This window comes from Zosterops lateralis (assembly GCF_965231275.1).
Source record: "Zosterops lateralis genome assembly, chromosome: 2".
Classification (NCBI taxonomy): domain Eukaryota; kingdom Metazoa; phylum Chordata; class Aves; order Passeriformes; family Zosteropidae; genus Zosterops; species Zosterops lateralis.
Genome location: NC_139763.1, coordinates 116,726,635 through 116,740,028, shown reverse-complemented (window position 1 = coordinate 116,740,028; position 13,394 = coordinate 116,726,635). Strand labels below are relative to the sequence as shown.

General features: G+C 44.7%; 1 protein-coding gene across 1 annotated transcript; it reads left to right on the top strand.

The window, feature by feature from the left end:
* Positions 1-5,923: 5,923 nt before the first annotated feature.
* LOC310906228 (smoothelin-like protein 2) lies at positions 5,924-13,024 on the top strand (the record flags this gene model as incomplete). Its single annotated transcript, XM_083855289.1, has 4 exons — positions 5,924-6,313; positions 11,164-11,254; positions 11,966-12,208; positions 12,894-13,024. The coding sequence occupies 4 exons, from the start codon at positions 5,924-5,926 to the stop codon at positions 13,022-13,024; spliced, it is 855 nt and encodes a 284-aa protein (XP_083711415.1).
* Positions 13,025-13,394: the final 370 nt, after the last annotated feature.

Here is a 13,394-nt window from a genome sequence, read left to right as displayed (position 1 = left end):
TTTCTACAAGAGAGGCCTCCTTGAGTTTGTCATGTGAGCAAAGGGTCCTTCACACAGTGGCTTTTCTGCATTGCACATTTAGTTACAGTCTCCACTCTGGAGGGAATTTTCATTTGGAGCCAGTTACTGCCTTTCTTAAAAGATTTGTTACATGGTCAGAGACTAAGCTTACCCTTAGAAGCACACCGTGACTGACAAGGCTATCTGTGGAGCATGTGCTATGTCCAGAGAGGATTCACTGACAGCTACTTGGGTTGTAGGAAGACAGCTGGTGACAGCTGGCAAGTTTATCCTTTTATCATCCTGGCCGTCAGTGCTCCTGTTCTTCCTTTAGTTCTGTTTCTTTGCATATCAGTTCTTCAGCTGTGCTGATGAAGTGCAGAGGATGAGTTTGCTCACTTTATTTCAGCCTCTCGTAGATTCTAGTCCCATTAATGGGCCTGCCTGGCACAGATGAGAGGAGAGTTTGGTTAGGGTTTTTTTTGTCTTTTTTCTTGCCCCTCACCCTTTTGTAATTTGATTGATAGCAGGTAATTCTTCAGCTCAGTCTTCGCTCCTGATGCTACAGTGTCATGCTTGCTAGGGGAAGCTGCATGTAATGAATGCACATTGCATTCAGCTGTCAGGAGTAATTTTCCATCTGTCCATCTGTGGCACAAAATTAGAAGGCAGTCCTTCCAGCATGCGACTCTGCCCTGTATTTCCCCCAACCAAGTTATTCAGTCCATAAGTTACCAATTTTGTCATCTTCTCTCCTTTCTGCCAACAAAATACACATGAAAACAGAACTGCCTGTAGGCCATAAAAGTGTACTTGCAAGTCATAATCGAAAGCTGAGCTTCCTGGTCTTTTCACAACTTTCTCGCTAAACTCGTTGGCTTCAATGGCTCTCAGTTCTCTGTGAGAGAAGGAACCTATTAAAAGCCACACGGAAACATTAGCTAGCGAAGGCAGAAAAGCCTTTGCTACCCTCGGCCGCAGGTTTTGTTAACCCCTCCAAGCTGCAACCAGCATTACCGCATTTTGTGTGCCCCTGGTGTAAGACAGCCCCTTGTAGGTCATAAATCACCACGGGTGTCATCACAGAACAACCTTGCTGGCCCCGTTATTGTTATTAGGTCTAGAAAGATGAGTTGCTGACCTTTACCGAGCGCTATTTCTGTTGACTGCTAAAAACCTTCGGAACAAATCGGAACAAAGTTGCGTGTTCCTTGGCCGTGTGAGCTAGGCTCTAACTGCCCGTGAGCTTTCTGAATGTTAGCAAATCTTCAATGATCTCTCAAATGAGGGCCTAGTTTACTCTGCATATACTCTAAAGAAAGGTATGCTTCAGGTCCAGACTACCGGTACTAAATACTACCGGTTATTCCCATTGACACAGCTTCTGATTTGTCAATGGGAATAACACAACGGGAAAGCAAGCTCCCATGTAGAAAGAGGCATACCGCTGTTACCCATGACGCAAACTGCCCACTGTTGGTGTGGGCAGCCCAGTGCTGGTCTATGCCGTAAAGAAGCTCATTAGGAATACAGTAGGGTGAGAACCTAGGCTTTGTATATTCCACAGGTTTCAGGATAACACTTGTCAAATGCCTCCTGTTCTGCCGTGCATCTCAATGCTTCTGATTATTACTTGCAAAGTTATTTTGCAGCAAAGCTTCCAACCTGTACCAAGCAGTACAGGATATACGGGTAAAGGAACTGCCGTAATTGTGCAAATTATGGAAGGAAATGCCACCTTTCTAAACCTGTTGTGAGGAATGGTGGCAGGAGGATTCTGGAGGGATTTGATGCTGATGTTCATGGGAAAGTTTTGAACCAGAAGCTTATGAAAGGTCCCCATATTTTCTCTCATTTTAGGGTTGAAGTATGAGGAAGTTGTATTGGCTTCAATCTGTCAGGGAAGTCCTAAATATTTCTTTGCTTACGGACATAGCTTAAGGTGCTGAGAGATGCAGTTGGCTAGGTGCACTGCCTCGGCTGTCGGGACACTCAGGGAAGCAGCGGAGAGGCAAAGCTTAGGCCTGGCGCTAGAAAGCCAGATGAGAACTGTACGAAGCGGAGTTCTTACTCAGCAGTTTAACCACTGGTGCTGTAGACTAGTGAGTTACAGCACTCAGGAAATGCCTCTGTTTCTGTCCTGTCTATAAAGACAGGAAAAAAGTCTTTGCTTTCTTAAGGAACTTAGTGATGCCCCTTCCGCTTGCAATAAGAAGTATATGCATCAAAGAAATTGATTATGAGCTTGGCTCTATATTAAAAGAGTTGAAGCCAAACCGTTGAGCCCACTGCTGCTCTCCACATCTGTGTTCATTGCTCTGATAATGAATAACAGTTGGGATAAAATATTTTTGATGAAGCAAAACACAAGTGTTTTCCTCTGCCTCTTTTTGTGAATGTTCTTGTAAGCCTACATATAGATCACCTTCCTTTGTTGTTTATTTTCTGGCACACAAGGGAGGAAAAAAAAATCCGGTACTTGGTATGGGCACTCTTCAAAATTAAGACCAAGGCCTGCATTCTGATTTTAGGGCGATAACAGTAAATATCAAGTAACTGCATGAATTGAAAGAATAATTTCACATTAATAATAATATTATAGCTGAGATTGAAATTTGCCCTGTTACCTTTTAAATTACCAGCATGTGCATATTTACCTCAATTAGGAGCTTCAGATCATTCCTTCTGTTAAGCTTAATGCAAAGTCAGGGTTCTATCTGCAGTAGAAGTTTTTCCCAACCCTTTAGAAGCTGTACCGGGATCATTACGTGGCTGCCCTTGGCAAATGTCTGACTGTATTGTCAATTGCTATGTCCGGTCAGCCATACGATGAACGTTACCTGTGTTACGTGGGCCAAAATGCCACAGCAGAAGCCAAGGGCTACAGGTCTCCTGTTGAAGGAAGGAAGCTGGCTGCTCTCTGTTTGGCACAGTATCAATTTTATATGGGTTTGTGACAGACTGTAAACATGTTTTAGCGCTTGGGATCTCCCTCCTAAAAGGAGGCATAATGGAATTAGTTTGCTATAGAACAAGAGAGTGGGACAGATTGTAGCAAGTGGGAAGAATAACAAGTTGGAAAAACAGACCATTCAGGAAAAAGTGAATCCCAGTCAGGAAAAGACAGACATACCGGTCAGGCCTCTATCAAGCTGTGGGAGTCTTACGTGGTACACAGGAATGTGTTGGAGTATTTAGGAAGGGTGCTTGAGGAGATCATCAACGATCATTATCATGACAGGAAAGCCATCACCTAGCCCTGGCCCGATAAATGTCAAATAGCCCTGATGAACTCTGTAACACAATGCAAAGTGAAATAGTGGGGTACCTAGCAGAAGATTACACTGGAGGAATGAGAAAAACGTCCTGCTACTGCTCTTTTGGCATTCCCGAATGTCTCCAGATGCTTGGTAATGTTGTTTCTTAGAATGAGAACTGTAGTTAGCTGGTGTGGGGACGCTTTGGCGGGAGTTTTGTACGTCTTTTGGCAACTCCACAGGGTAAACAACCCAGCCATGAAAACATGCAGCAATATCCCAGCTGGACAATGCCGGGGTGCTGTTGCCTTCCCATAGCATAGTGTTGGGCAATCCTACTCCTTTCAAATGCAAAACCCAAAAGTGAATTAATACAATAGTAGGTTTTGATCCTCCTAATAATAGATTTGCTCAAGAGATACTTAGCCTGTGAATCACTCTCACAGCGCACCAGATCCCCATAAGTTTTGCAGTTGCTTCTCCTTTTTGCCCCCCTCTGCCCCGGTCTCAGAATTTCAAGTGGTATCACCTCTTTCCAGATGGGGTAAGCTGAGTGCTGTGCAAAATAATAAACCACATTGTAAGATGCTGTGCTTGGTGAAGCAAGTGCTAAGGAGGAGGTGTGAATAAGGAACTGGTCTGGGCGAAGTGACTGTAGATTTTTTTCCACTTCTTCTGCAGTAGAGAGCTTTGAGACAGGTGCTGACAAAAAAAGTCCTACTGCTGAGGCCTTCCCCTTGGCTGGCAGTTTTGTGTAAGCTGGAGCTATCCCAGAGTATCGGGTTGCTTTATGCCATGAAAAGCTAGAACTCTGATCTGGAAAGAATTGGAACAGCCTGTGGAACGCTGTCAGACACACGATCGGATAGTGATTGCTAAGGAGAGGATGACCAGGTCTCAGATACCCGAGATCAGTATTGAGAAAACAAAGTTTGCAGCCATGGCAGCGGCTGTTGTCTCTTAAATGTTACCCTTTACAGGGCTTGGCATCCTTAGGTATAACGGAGATCGTTAGTCCTTCTTGTGGTGAGCGAGCAGGGCCAAAGGAGCTGAATACCTTGCACAAATCAGGGAATGGCTTCTCCTATTGCTGCCTTTGGATGTATGCGATTGCACGTACATCTGCGGACACGTGCCTTGTGCACACTCTGTTGCCTTCTGCCACCGTGATGTCAATGTTACGATAATTCCTGCTATGAGTAAAAAGACACAGAAAAGTTGCCTGTCAGCTATAAGAAGCAACAAAATTTGATTTGCTTGGCTCTGCTAGACCTAACTGAGAATAGGTTGGAAACTTTTTTTCAAAACACCTTTTATCAGAAAGCTGAATTTTCTACTAGATAGTTATTCTGTGATGAAGTGTAAGTTTTCTTTAGTAATTGAAAATATTGTAAAAATGGAAATATTTACCATCCAGGAAGAGTATTTTCCAAAGAATTACACTATTAGGACTATGAGCTGCCAAGATCAATAAACACACACACATATATGTATTTTTAGATAAGGTTGTATATGCTAAGAAATTGCCTGTGAGCTAATGGTAATTGAATTATGTTATTATTGCTTTAGGGTTTTACCCATACTGACTAGGGCAGAACTACAACTTTCCCTGCATATTCCAGGTTTATAGGCTTAGCTACTTGCTGCTGCAAGAGAACTACTATTGCCAACTGTTTAATTTTACCAAAGAAGTTGTAGCTATTTGACATAGAGGGCTGACAGATATAGGCTACTTGATGACACAAATGTCTTTAAAGTATTTCTCAGATTCCTTTTTTCTGTGAGGCTTTTTTTTTGTCTTGTGCTGCAGTAAAGAATATGCTTGAAAGCATTCTGCATTGTGGCTCTGGCTAGTTTGGCAGAAATGTGTCTCTTCCCGCATGCACACAGATTGGATCTGCCAGACGACTTGGCAGCTCAATACTAATGCCCATCGAATTGCAGCCTAGTATGGGAAACGTTTAAGTGTGAACATGCCGGTTATGAGTTTCTGCGCTTTCATGGGCAGCAACTTGGCGGTTTGTCTAAGGGTGTATGTGCGTGCATTTCTGTCTCTATGCCCTCAAAGACCTTTCTCTTTTACTTTTGCCCCCGAGTTCCCGCGAAAGAGACAGCCTGTGCATACTTTCACATGGTCATCGACCAAGCAACTTGGGAAGGCTCTGGTACTAACCGCTCCTCCCCTCGTTCTGTCTCTCTCCTATTCCTTTCCGACCCACATCTCCCACTTCTTCCTTCACCCAGCCCGGCGCTGGCGCCCGCTTCGTGCCGTCTCGCTCCCGCGGCCCCACCCGCAGCCCGCAGCGCCCGGCCCTCTCGGGCCCTAAAGTCCCTGGGCAGCTGTGAACGAGCCCGTGGCCCCGCCCCTTCTCCCGGCTTGTTCCACCATTGCCTCCCCAAATTCCATCTCCCCCTCTGAAGGAGTGAACACGGAGCGGGGCGGACCTTGCAGCCGCGCCACTCGCGCCGCTTCTGTGCCTCCTGCGCCCCAGGAGAGCGGGCCGTGCCCGGCGGCGCCGGGGGCCGGGTCAGGGCCGCCAGGAGGCACAGGGAGCTCTCGAAGAGAAGGACAGGCGGCGGCGAGCGGGGAGACAATCAGGCTTCCGCCGCTGGCCGCTCCCGAGCCCCTCCGTCCTTGCCCGCGTAGCCTGCGGCCCGTGGACACCATGGCCGGCGAGATCGAGGATCTGAACAGCCGGGAGGCTCAGACCGTCTGTGACGGCCTGGGACGCTATGAGGACATGCTGCGGGGCGCCGTCCGGGACATCCATGTGGACATCCAGCTGTTCAAGCAGGGGGTAGGCCGGCAGGTGGAGGAGGTGCTGCGCCTCACCAGCCCCCTGGCACACGCTGTCTCTGAGCTGCAGCAGGAGAACCTGCGCCTGCGGGTACAGCTGGAGCGCCTGTCTCGGCAGGTGGAGGCCCTGGGCCGGTCGGCGGGGCTGCCGCAGGACTGGGTGAACGAGGCGGCCGTGGGGCCCGGCTCGCCGGGGCAAGGTTCGGCCGACGACACATTCTCCAGTCGTGCCAAGCTAGCGGTCGCTGGCCGGAGCCAAGTAAGCGGCCTGGGAGACGGCAGGAGGGAGGGCCAAGGGCATGCATAAGAGGATACTTCACGACTGTTGCCAGACTGCGTTGGCACGGGGTAACGTTTAAGGACACGGAGTTCCTCTTCTGCGGCGCGGGGTCAGTGGTAGCTAAACTCGCACAGACGTAGTCAGTCATTCCTCCCAGTGATAAAACTTCCTGCAGTGTAACAGAACGTTGTAACGCGTGGCGCATAGAAACACCACTTAGTGGAAAGCTCATCTGGTACTGAGATGTTTTATGTAATCCTTTTTCAGTGTCTGTCTCTGCGAGAAGAGTTGAGAGTTCCTGTGCAAACCTTGATGCCAGGAGAGTACTACCGGACAGTACGCTGTGATTTGGGCACATAAAACCGGGGTACCAGAGACTTGGCTTTCACAGATGACAGCTTGTTTAGACAGCTTGTTTAGGTCCTCTTGGTTAAGCATGTCTTGAGGGGGGTTTAAGACTGTTGAAGCTTAAAAAACTGGTCTGCGGTCTATGCAGACTTGGAGTTAAAAAGTAAAAGCTTGGAAATTAAATTCACTAGAATTGGGAATGAGCAGAGAGTCTGTATTGCATTCCTGCCCTCTTCATTCCTACTGACCCGTGAATGCGGACATTGGGCTTCCTACCTCTGGGTAAAAGGTAAAGCTGCCGTTTGATACATTGTAGAAACTGCCACTTTTCCCCCCATGTGAAAAAGGTAAACACCATCCATACAATTTATAGACTGCTTCCTTTCTGTTCTGCGGAGCTATCCACGCTTGCTTATATTGCAAGGAATAGGTGTAAGCTGGGTGATACGGAAGGGACAAGGGATTGTTGTTCCCCGTTCCATTTCACGGTCTAGTATACTTCCCAGTATGGAGAATCTCGCGTCAATGTTACGGTAATGTCCAGCTTTAGGTATCCGTGTCCATGTTAAAGCTCAGTATGAGCTTTTGTTTGTGTGAGTACCCTCCTGCTTTGCTTTGAGGGTTCAGGGAAGATCAATTAGGTGCTGATCGTTATTCAGTGCCCTCCCAACAATTTAGGTTGGAGAAGTTCCCAAGTTAGCAGAGCTGACCAAAAGGGAATTTCAGTACTGAGAACTATGGGAGGTGCCGCTACAGCTATACACACCAAATTTGTGCAGTGAAAACATGAATTTGTGGGTCAGGTTCTGATGTGGCTGCACACAAATGGCAAAAGAGCGAGCTTTGGTTGCTGTGCCAGTCACCTGCGTTCTCTGTAATGAACACTGTTCCTTCAGTTGATTCCAGTTTCTGGTTATATGACCAAAACATTTCAAATGGAATAACATAAATGGCACTGTGTATGTTTTCAGAAACACGAATATCTATGGTAAAACTGATGATACTTTTATCTTAGTAAATACTTCTACGTAAGTGTGAGATATGAGAAGCAAATAATACTGACCTGGAAATAGCAGCAAACCAAGACGAGCTCTTTTGCTCCCGAAAAGATTTATCAGTTGAATTCCTTTTTACTGTGTGGTTGATGCAGCATTAATTAGATACTGGAGATTCTGAGCATCTTTGGTATCTGAAGCATTATTTTCTAATATTGCTAGATTTTTTCATGGTAATTTAACTGGGGGGGAAAAAATGAATCCAGGGAGTTCCAAGCATAGTTCAGAAGTAAGGACACAAATCTCCATTTAATTTTAATCTGGGTAGTTTCTGCTATGATGTCCTCGAAAGCTGTTATACAGTGGTCTAAAAGCTGGTTTAGGTGAAATTTTAAATGGCCATTAGCTGTTCTGATTTGGAGGTGAGTCTTCCTGTTGGTTTGATACCAGCCTTCAATTCAGCTCTCTTAACTAGACCAGAATCTTGAGAGCTGCTTCCACAAAGGTGGAAAATAGGAGATATTTGAAGAGTTAGTTTTGAAAATCTGGATCGTGGAGCCATACCTGAGCTACTGAGCACTTACAAAAGAAGAGTTTTGATATCTTTTTTGTTGTTCTTGATCTGATTTTACATTTTGGCAGGAGCTTTGCAAGTTATGATATTTCCGTAGTTTTTGTGATTGAGTGTGATGCCTTTGTTAAGAGGGAGGACTAAAAGTACTTTAAGGGTGTTCTGTTTTAAAACCGTCAGAGAAGTTTCTGTCTGTTGGACAGACGGCTGCAGAGAGTCTGCCTGCAGTGGTCAAAGCTGCAGAGAGAGAGAGATAGCTGGCTATGACCACCTATGAAGGTCTAAACGAGTATTTCCCATTGGCTCCCTGGTGACCCAATGGCACCCAGCAGTTAGTCAGCCTGTGAGTAACTGCATAAGACGTGACTCAGGTGTACATAATGACCTACGTATTTCCAGCAAAGATAAGCTTAGAGAGCTGGAGTTGTTCAGCCTGGAGAAGAGAAGGCTTCAGGGAGACTTCATTGCGACCTTTGAGTACTTTAGGGGGCTTACAAAAAGGGGGGTGAGGGACTTGTTTTTGTACAGGCAGATAGCAACAGGACGAGGGGCAATGGTTTTAAACTGAAAGAGGGTGGGTTAGATTGGTTGTTAGGAAGAAACTGTTCATTCAGAGGGTGGTGAAGCACAGGTTGCCCAGGGAAGTTGTGGATGACCCATCCCTGTCAGTGTTTGAGGCCAGAATGGGCTCCCGAGCAACCCGATCTGATGCGTGGAATCCCTGTGCGTGGCAAGGGGTTGAAACAGGGTGATCTTTACTATCCCTTCTGACCCAAACCTTTCTGTGGATGTACTTCTCCTAGATAAACAGCATTTCTAGAGCCGAAGACTTTTATTGTGACCCTTGTGGTAGCTGGTGGTTTTATGAAAGACACTGAATGACTGAAATCTCTCATTTGAGAGAGTAGTATCATTTGTGTCTGTCATCCTTCTAGAAATTGACCTTGTTGTGGACAAAATCTTGAAGACATAACAGACATGCACCTTAGAGGTTCAGCGAGGAAATAAGTGATATTTCTTTTGTTTCTAATCTTGTGATCTGGCGCTTACTTTTTCTGAACGTGTTGAGTTTTTGCCACTGGCTTGCAATAATTGCAGCTTCCGGTTATGGATCTCCAAAGTATAACTTCTTTGCAGCAAAGAAGGAATTCCAGCAGCCCTACAACTATGGAAAGTCTTATCATCCATTACATGGAGATCTGAGCTACACAGAGATTAGTTCTGCAAGCAGGCTTGGATAAGGCATCTGAAATATTAGTGTTCACTTTCTTTTCTTCAACTTGACCAGTTCTTCGTGTTGTTGTCACATGAGTTGTACAAATGAGTGCTTTTTATTATGAAGTACAGATATATGTAGTTATCACTCTGCTATTTATAATCTATGTGACCACCCCTGATAGAAGTGTTGCTAAACACATGGGTTTGTCAGAATCTTGGCATCTCCAAAGTGGATTTTGAAAGTACTTCAGCCTGACACCACTAAATGCACATCAGAATCTGATCCCACTGTTCTGTCAGCACGTGGGCCTTCTTCCCCATCCTCCAGCCTGGTATCAGTTTATCTTTTGGCACCGTTAGCCAAACCATAGCGGTCGGGTTTGCATGAAATAAGGTAATGCAGGACTTGTCATTGCATTGGAAAGCCAGTGCAGTGTGTAGAATGCTGCGTGACCTTTGCAATGACTATGTCGTTTGACGATTTTACTCACCCACACCTCCCCAGCTTATAAAAGTAGATTGATGTTTACAGCCTGCACAGGCATTCTTCACATTCAGGTCATAATGGCTGACATGAATGGCTAAACGGTTCTAACTGTATACCATGGGTAGATTCTAGGGAGCTGCATTAGCTATGCTTTACATTTCAGTTGTGAATATGGGCAATAATTGTTGACTGGGATCTCAATTGCGCTAAATGCAGCAATAAAAGCTTCGAAGTCCTGACTCTGCATGGTTTCTATAACTAGTATTTGTTGTAATTCTCTCAATCCTGGCAGCTAGTGATAACTGAATGTATTCTCACACAGTACCATTTTCTTGATAAATACAAAAGTTTCAAAATAGTTGGGTTTTTTCCAGAATTTAAAACATGTTGATGCAACTACACAATCAATGAGACTTTTTGTGAACTGCGTGTTGGAGAATTTCTCACTACTAATTGTAGCTCCTGCTTCTTGGAAACTTAACTGCAGTAATCATGCATCCGTGAAGCAGTTTTCTTCTTCCTTTAGTTATGCAGCCAAAAATTGCGCAGTTTCTCGTGGTTTAATGTTCCGCTTCAACCCCCCAAAAACCCCCAGCCCAGCCAGCCAAAAAACTCAAACAAAACCCAAAAAACAAAACGGCAACTTCCCACTAAACCCACGAAAAAATTCCTGGCTGATTTTTCTGGAATTATATTGACAGACATTATGAGGAAAATTTATGCTTTTCCCAGGAAAAAAAAGTTATCCTTACAGAAGTTACAGATTATAATATAATATGTAATGTGCTAGGACTGGAATTACTTTGTAATGCTTGTACAATATGTTTTCACAGTGTAATTTCTTTCTGCAGCAAATAGAAAAAAAAATGCAGAGCAGTATTCCAGGCAATCTCAATCAATTTCTCCACTGTTACACAAGGTCTTCTGTTTATCACCATCACAGTGGATGGTGATACCTTTATCTAATAAAAGATAACACCTCCTAGGTGCTTGGGGTCTGTTAAGGACAAGTGTGTGAAGATTGATTTAAGTTATGCATTGCCAATGTTTTGTATGCAGCCTTGGCTCCTGGGGTTAGGTAATTGTTCCTTTCTTATTTTGAGGTCACTTGCATGAGGAAGATCTGTTCTTGGCAGGTGTTTCTGGATACTCTTCTCACTTTTGTTGCCGTTTGAAATTTAGTTGCCGTGTCTGTTGTCTGTTCTGACAGAGCGTAGACCTGGATGACCACCAGAAACCTGAGTTTAGAAGAGTGTTTAGTTCTTCCATCATTGAAAATGGGCATCGATCTTCATCATCAGGTAGGAACAGGGCATGAAATGAAGCATCACTGCCTGTAAAGTACACGATCTTGTCAGTCATAGAGCAAATCTCACATTTGGGAAGGGTTAGAATTTGCTGTAGTTTCAGGATGGATATTGTCCTGTGGCGCCGACACTTTATTTCATAATTTCGAGTTTAATGCTAAAACTTTGGCTTTACTGTAAAGCATGTGCTATAATGTTTCATAAATTAGAGGCTATTACTGCTGCATTAACTTGAGACACGAGTGATAAGGCCTGCTATGCTGGGTGCCATTGTAGTCTTGCATCCAAAACATCTTGCAAGTCACCCCTCCACTTCCATCATCCGTCAGCGGAGGAAGGACTTAACCATCTCCAGTTTAGAGAGTCATACAGTGTTTCGAAAAACCATGAAAAGAACAAAAATGCTGCTTCCTTAACAGGGGCAGGAGATTGGGAGTGAGGGCTGCGCAGAGGAAGAGAAGCTCACTGAATGCAAATGCTAGTATATTAATGATCTATAGACATTGTTCCTGCTGAGATTCACGTAGAGTAAGTTTGATAGCTGCTAGGATCACTTGCACTAGGGTTGTTTCTGCTACATAGATGGTACAATGTTTCACAGGGGATTAAGTCCAATGATTTGTAAAATGTTGCCTGGACATTGGCTTGTAACTTTGTTACAAATCTGCAAGCAAATTTTCTGCCTCTCTCCCGTTTTTTATTCAGGTCAGGCAAAAGTCACTCGTGAACTGACCTGTTTTCAGATGTCAGAACCTTCTTCCCCTGAAGCCCATGCCCCTGCAGTCACCTTACAGATGCCCCACCTTCCTGTTACTGCAGTAACCAGGACATCTGAGAAGTTTTCAGGAGAGAACATCCGTCCAACAGGAACAACTAATACATCTTCTTGCCTGCTGGGACAGGGCAAGAGCACAAATACAGTGGGAGTGAAGTCTTCCAACCAGCCAGGTAAGAGAGAAAAATAACATGCTGAAGCTGCATCCTGCTTCCTTTCTTCAACTGGTGCTGTGAATATTATTCTGTGACCTAGTGGTAACTATGAAACCTTGCTTTTATGGCTAAATATCCCATTGTGGGACACTCCAGTTTGGAATACTGTGGGTCCTAGCTGGAGCTTTCGGCTGTAATGCCACATCCGCAGACAATTTTTGTGCCTAATGTAGTTGAGTTTTGCGTGAAGCAGATACTGCGGCATACTTACTGAACTCAGTAAGTTACCGAATCTCTTAAACGTGCCCAGCTCTTTTAATGAAATTTGTAGACATTTTTAGTGCTTTGAGACTGGAGGCCCTGTGAGAAGTTAGGCAGCTAATTTGGCTAAGAGGTTCCAATAGTCATCTGGAGGAAGGAATGACTGACAGCAGTCTGACACATATAAACACATCAGTGATTGCAGAATCTTAGTTCAATTGAAATTGAGTTTTAAAAAAAATATTTCACATTGAAGCCATTCATCCTTGGCTGTGACACTTACAAATTGGACTTTATATATGGGTCAGAAATTATAGCAGGATACCAGATGGGATTGCTAGCAAGAGATAGGGATTATCTGCAGATGATTCTTTTAATTTTTATCTTACTAAAGCTGAGAATGTAGCAAACACTTCCTTTCTCTTTTTTTGTGCTGATAAAGTGAAGGACTGGAATTCAATTACAATGAAAACAATGGATTCATCTGCCACTAGAGGTGACTGTTCCAATCTGCATGCCCTTATGCAACAAAAATTGAGAGTGATTGCATGCCCTTTAGGGGTTCAGACCTGAGCGTGTAGTTTTCATTTTTAAGTAGCTCCAGCTGCTTTGGAACACATTCTGCCACAACTTGCTCTTTCTGCATGTCTCTAGCAGCCAGAAAGCACTGTAAAGCGCTCTTTTCCCCCAAAAAAGCAACACTCAGGGGGACTTCTGTAACTTTGCTTGCAGCAGCACCTTGGTGTGTTTTCTGTGTTCTCCAAGTGAAAATAAGCCTGTCCGGAGCCCGTGGTAGCTCCAGCTGCTTTGGAACACATTCTGCCACACTTGCTCTTTCTGCATGTCTCTAGCAGCCAGAAAGCGCTGTAAAGCGCTCTTTTCTCGAGAAAAGCAACACTCTGGGAAACCTCTGTAACTTTGCTTGCAGCAGCACCTTGGTGTG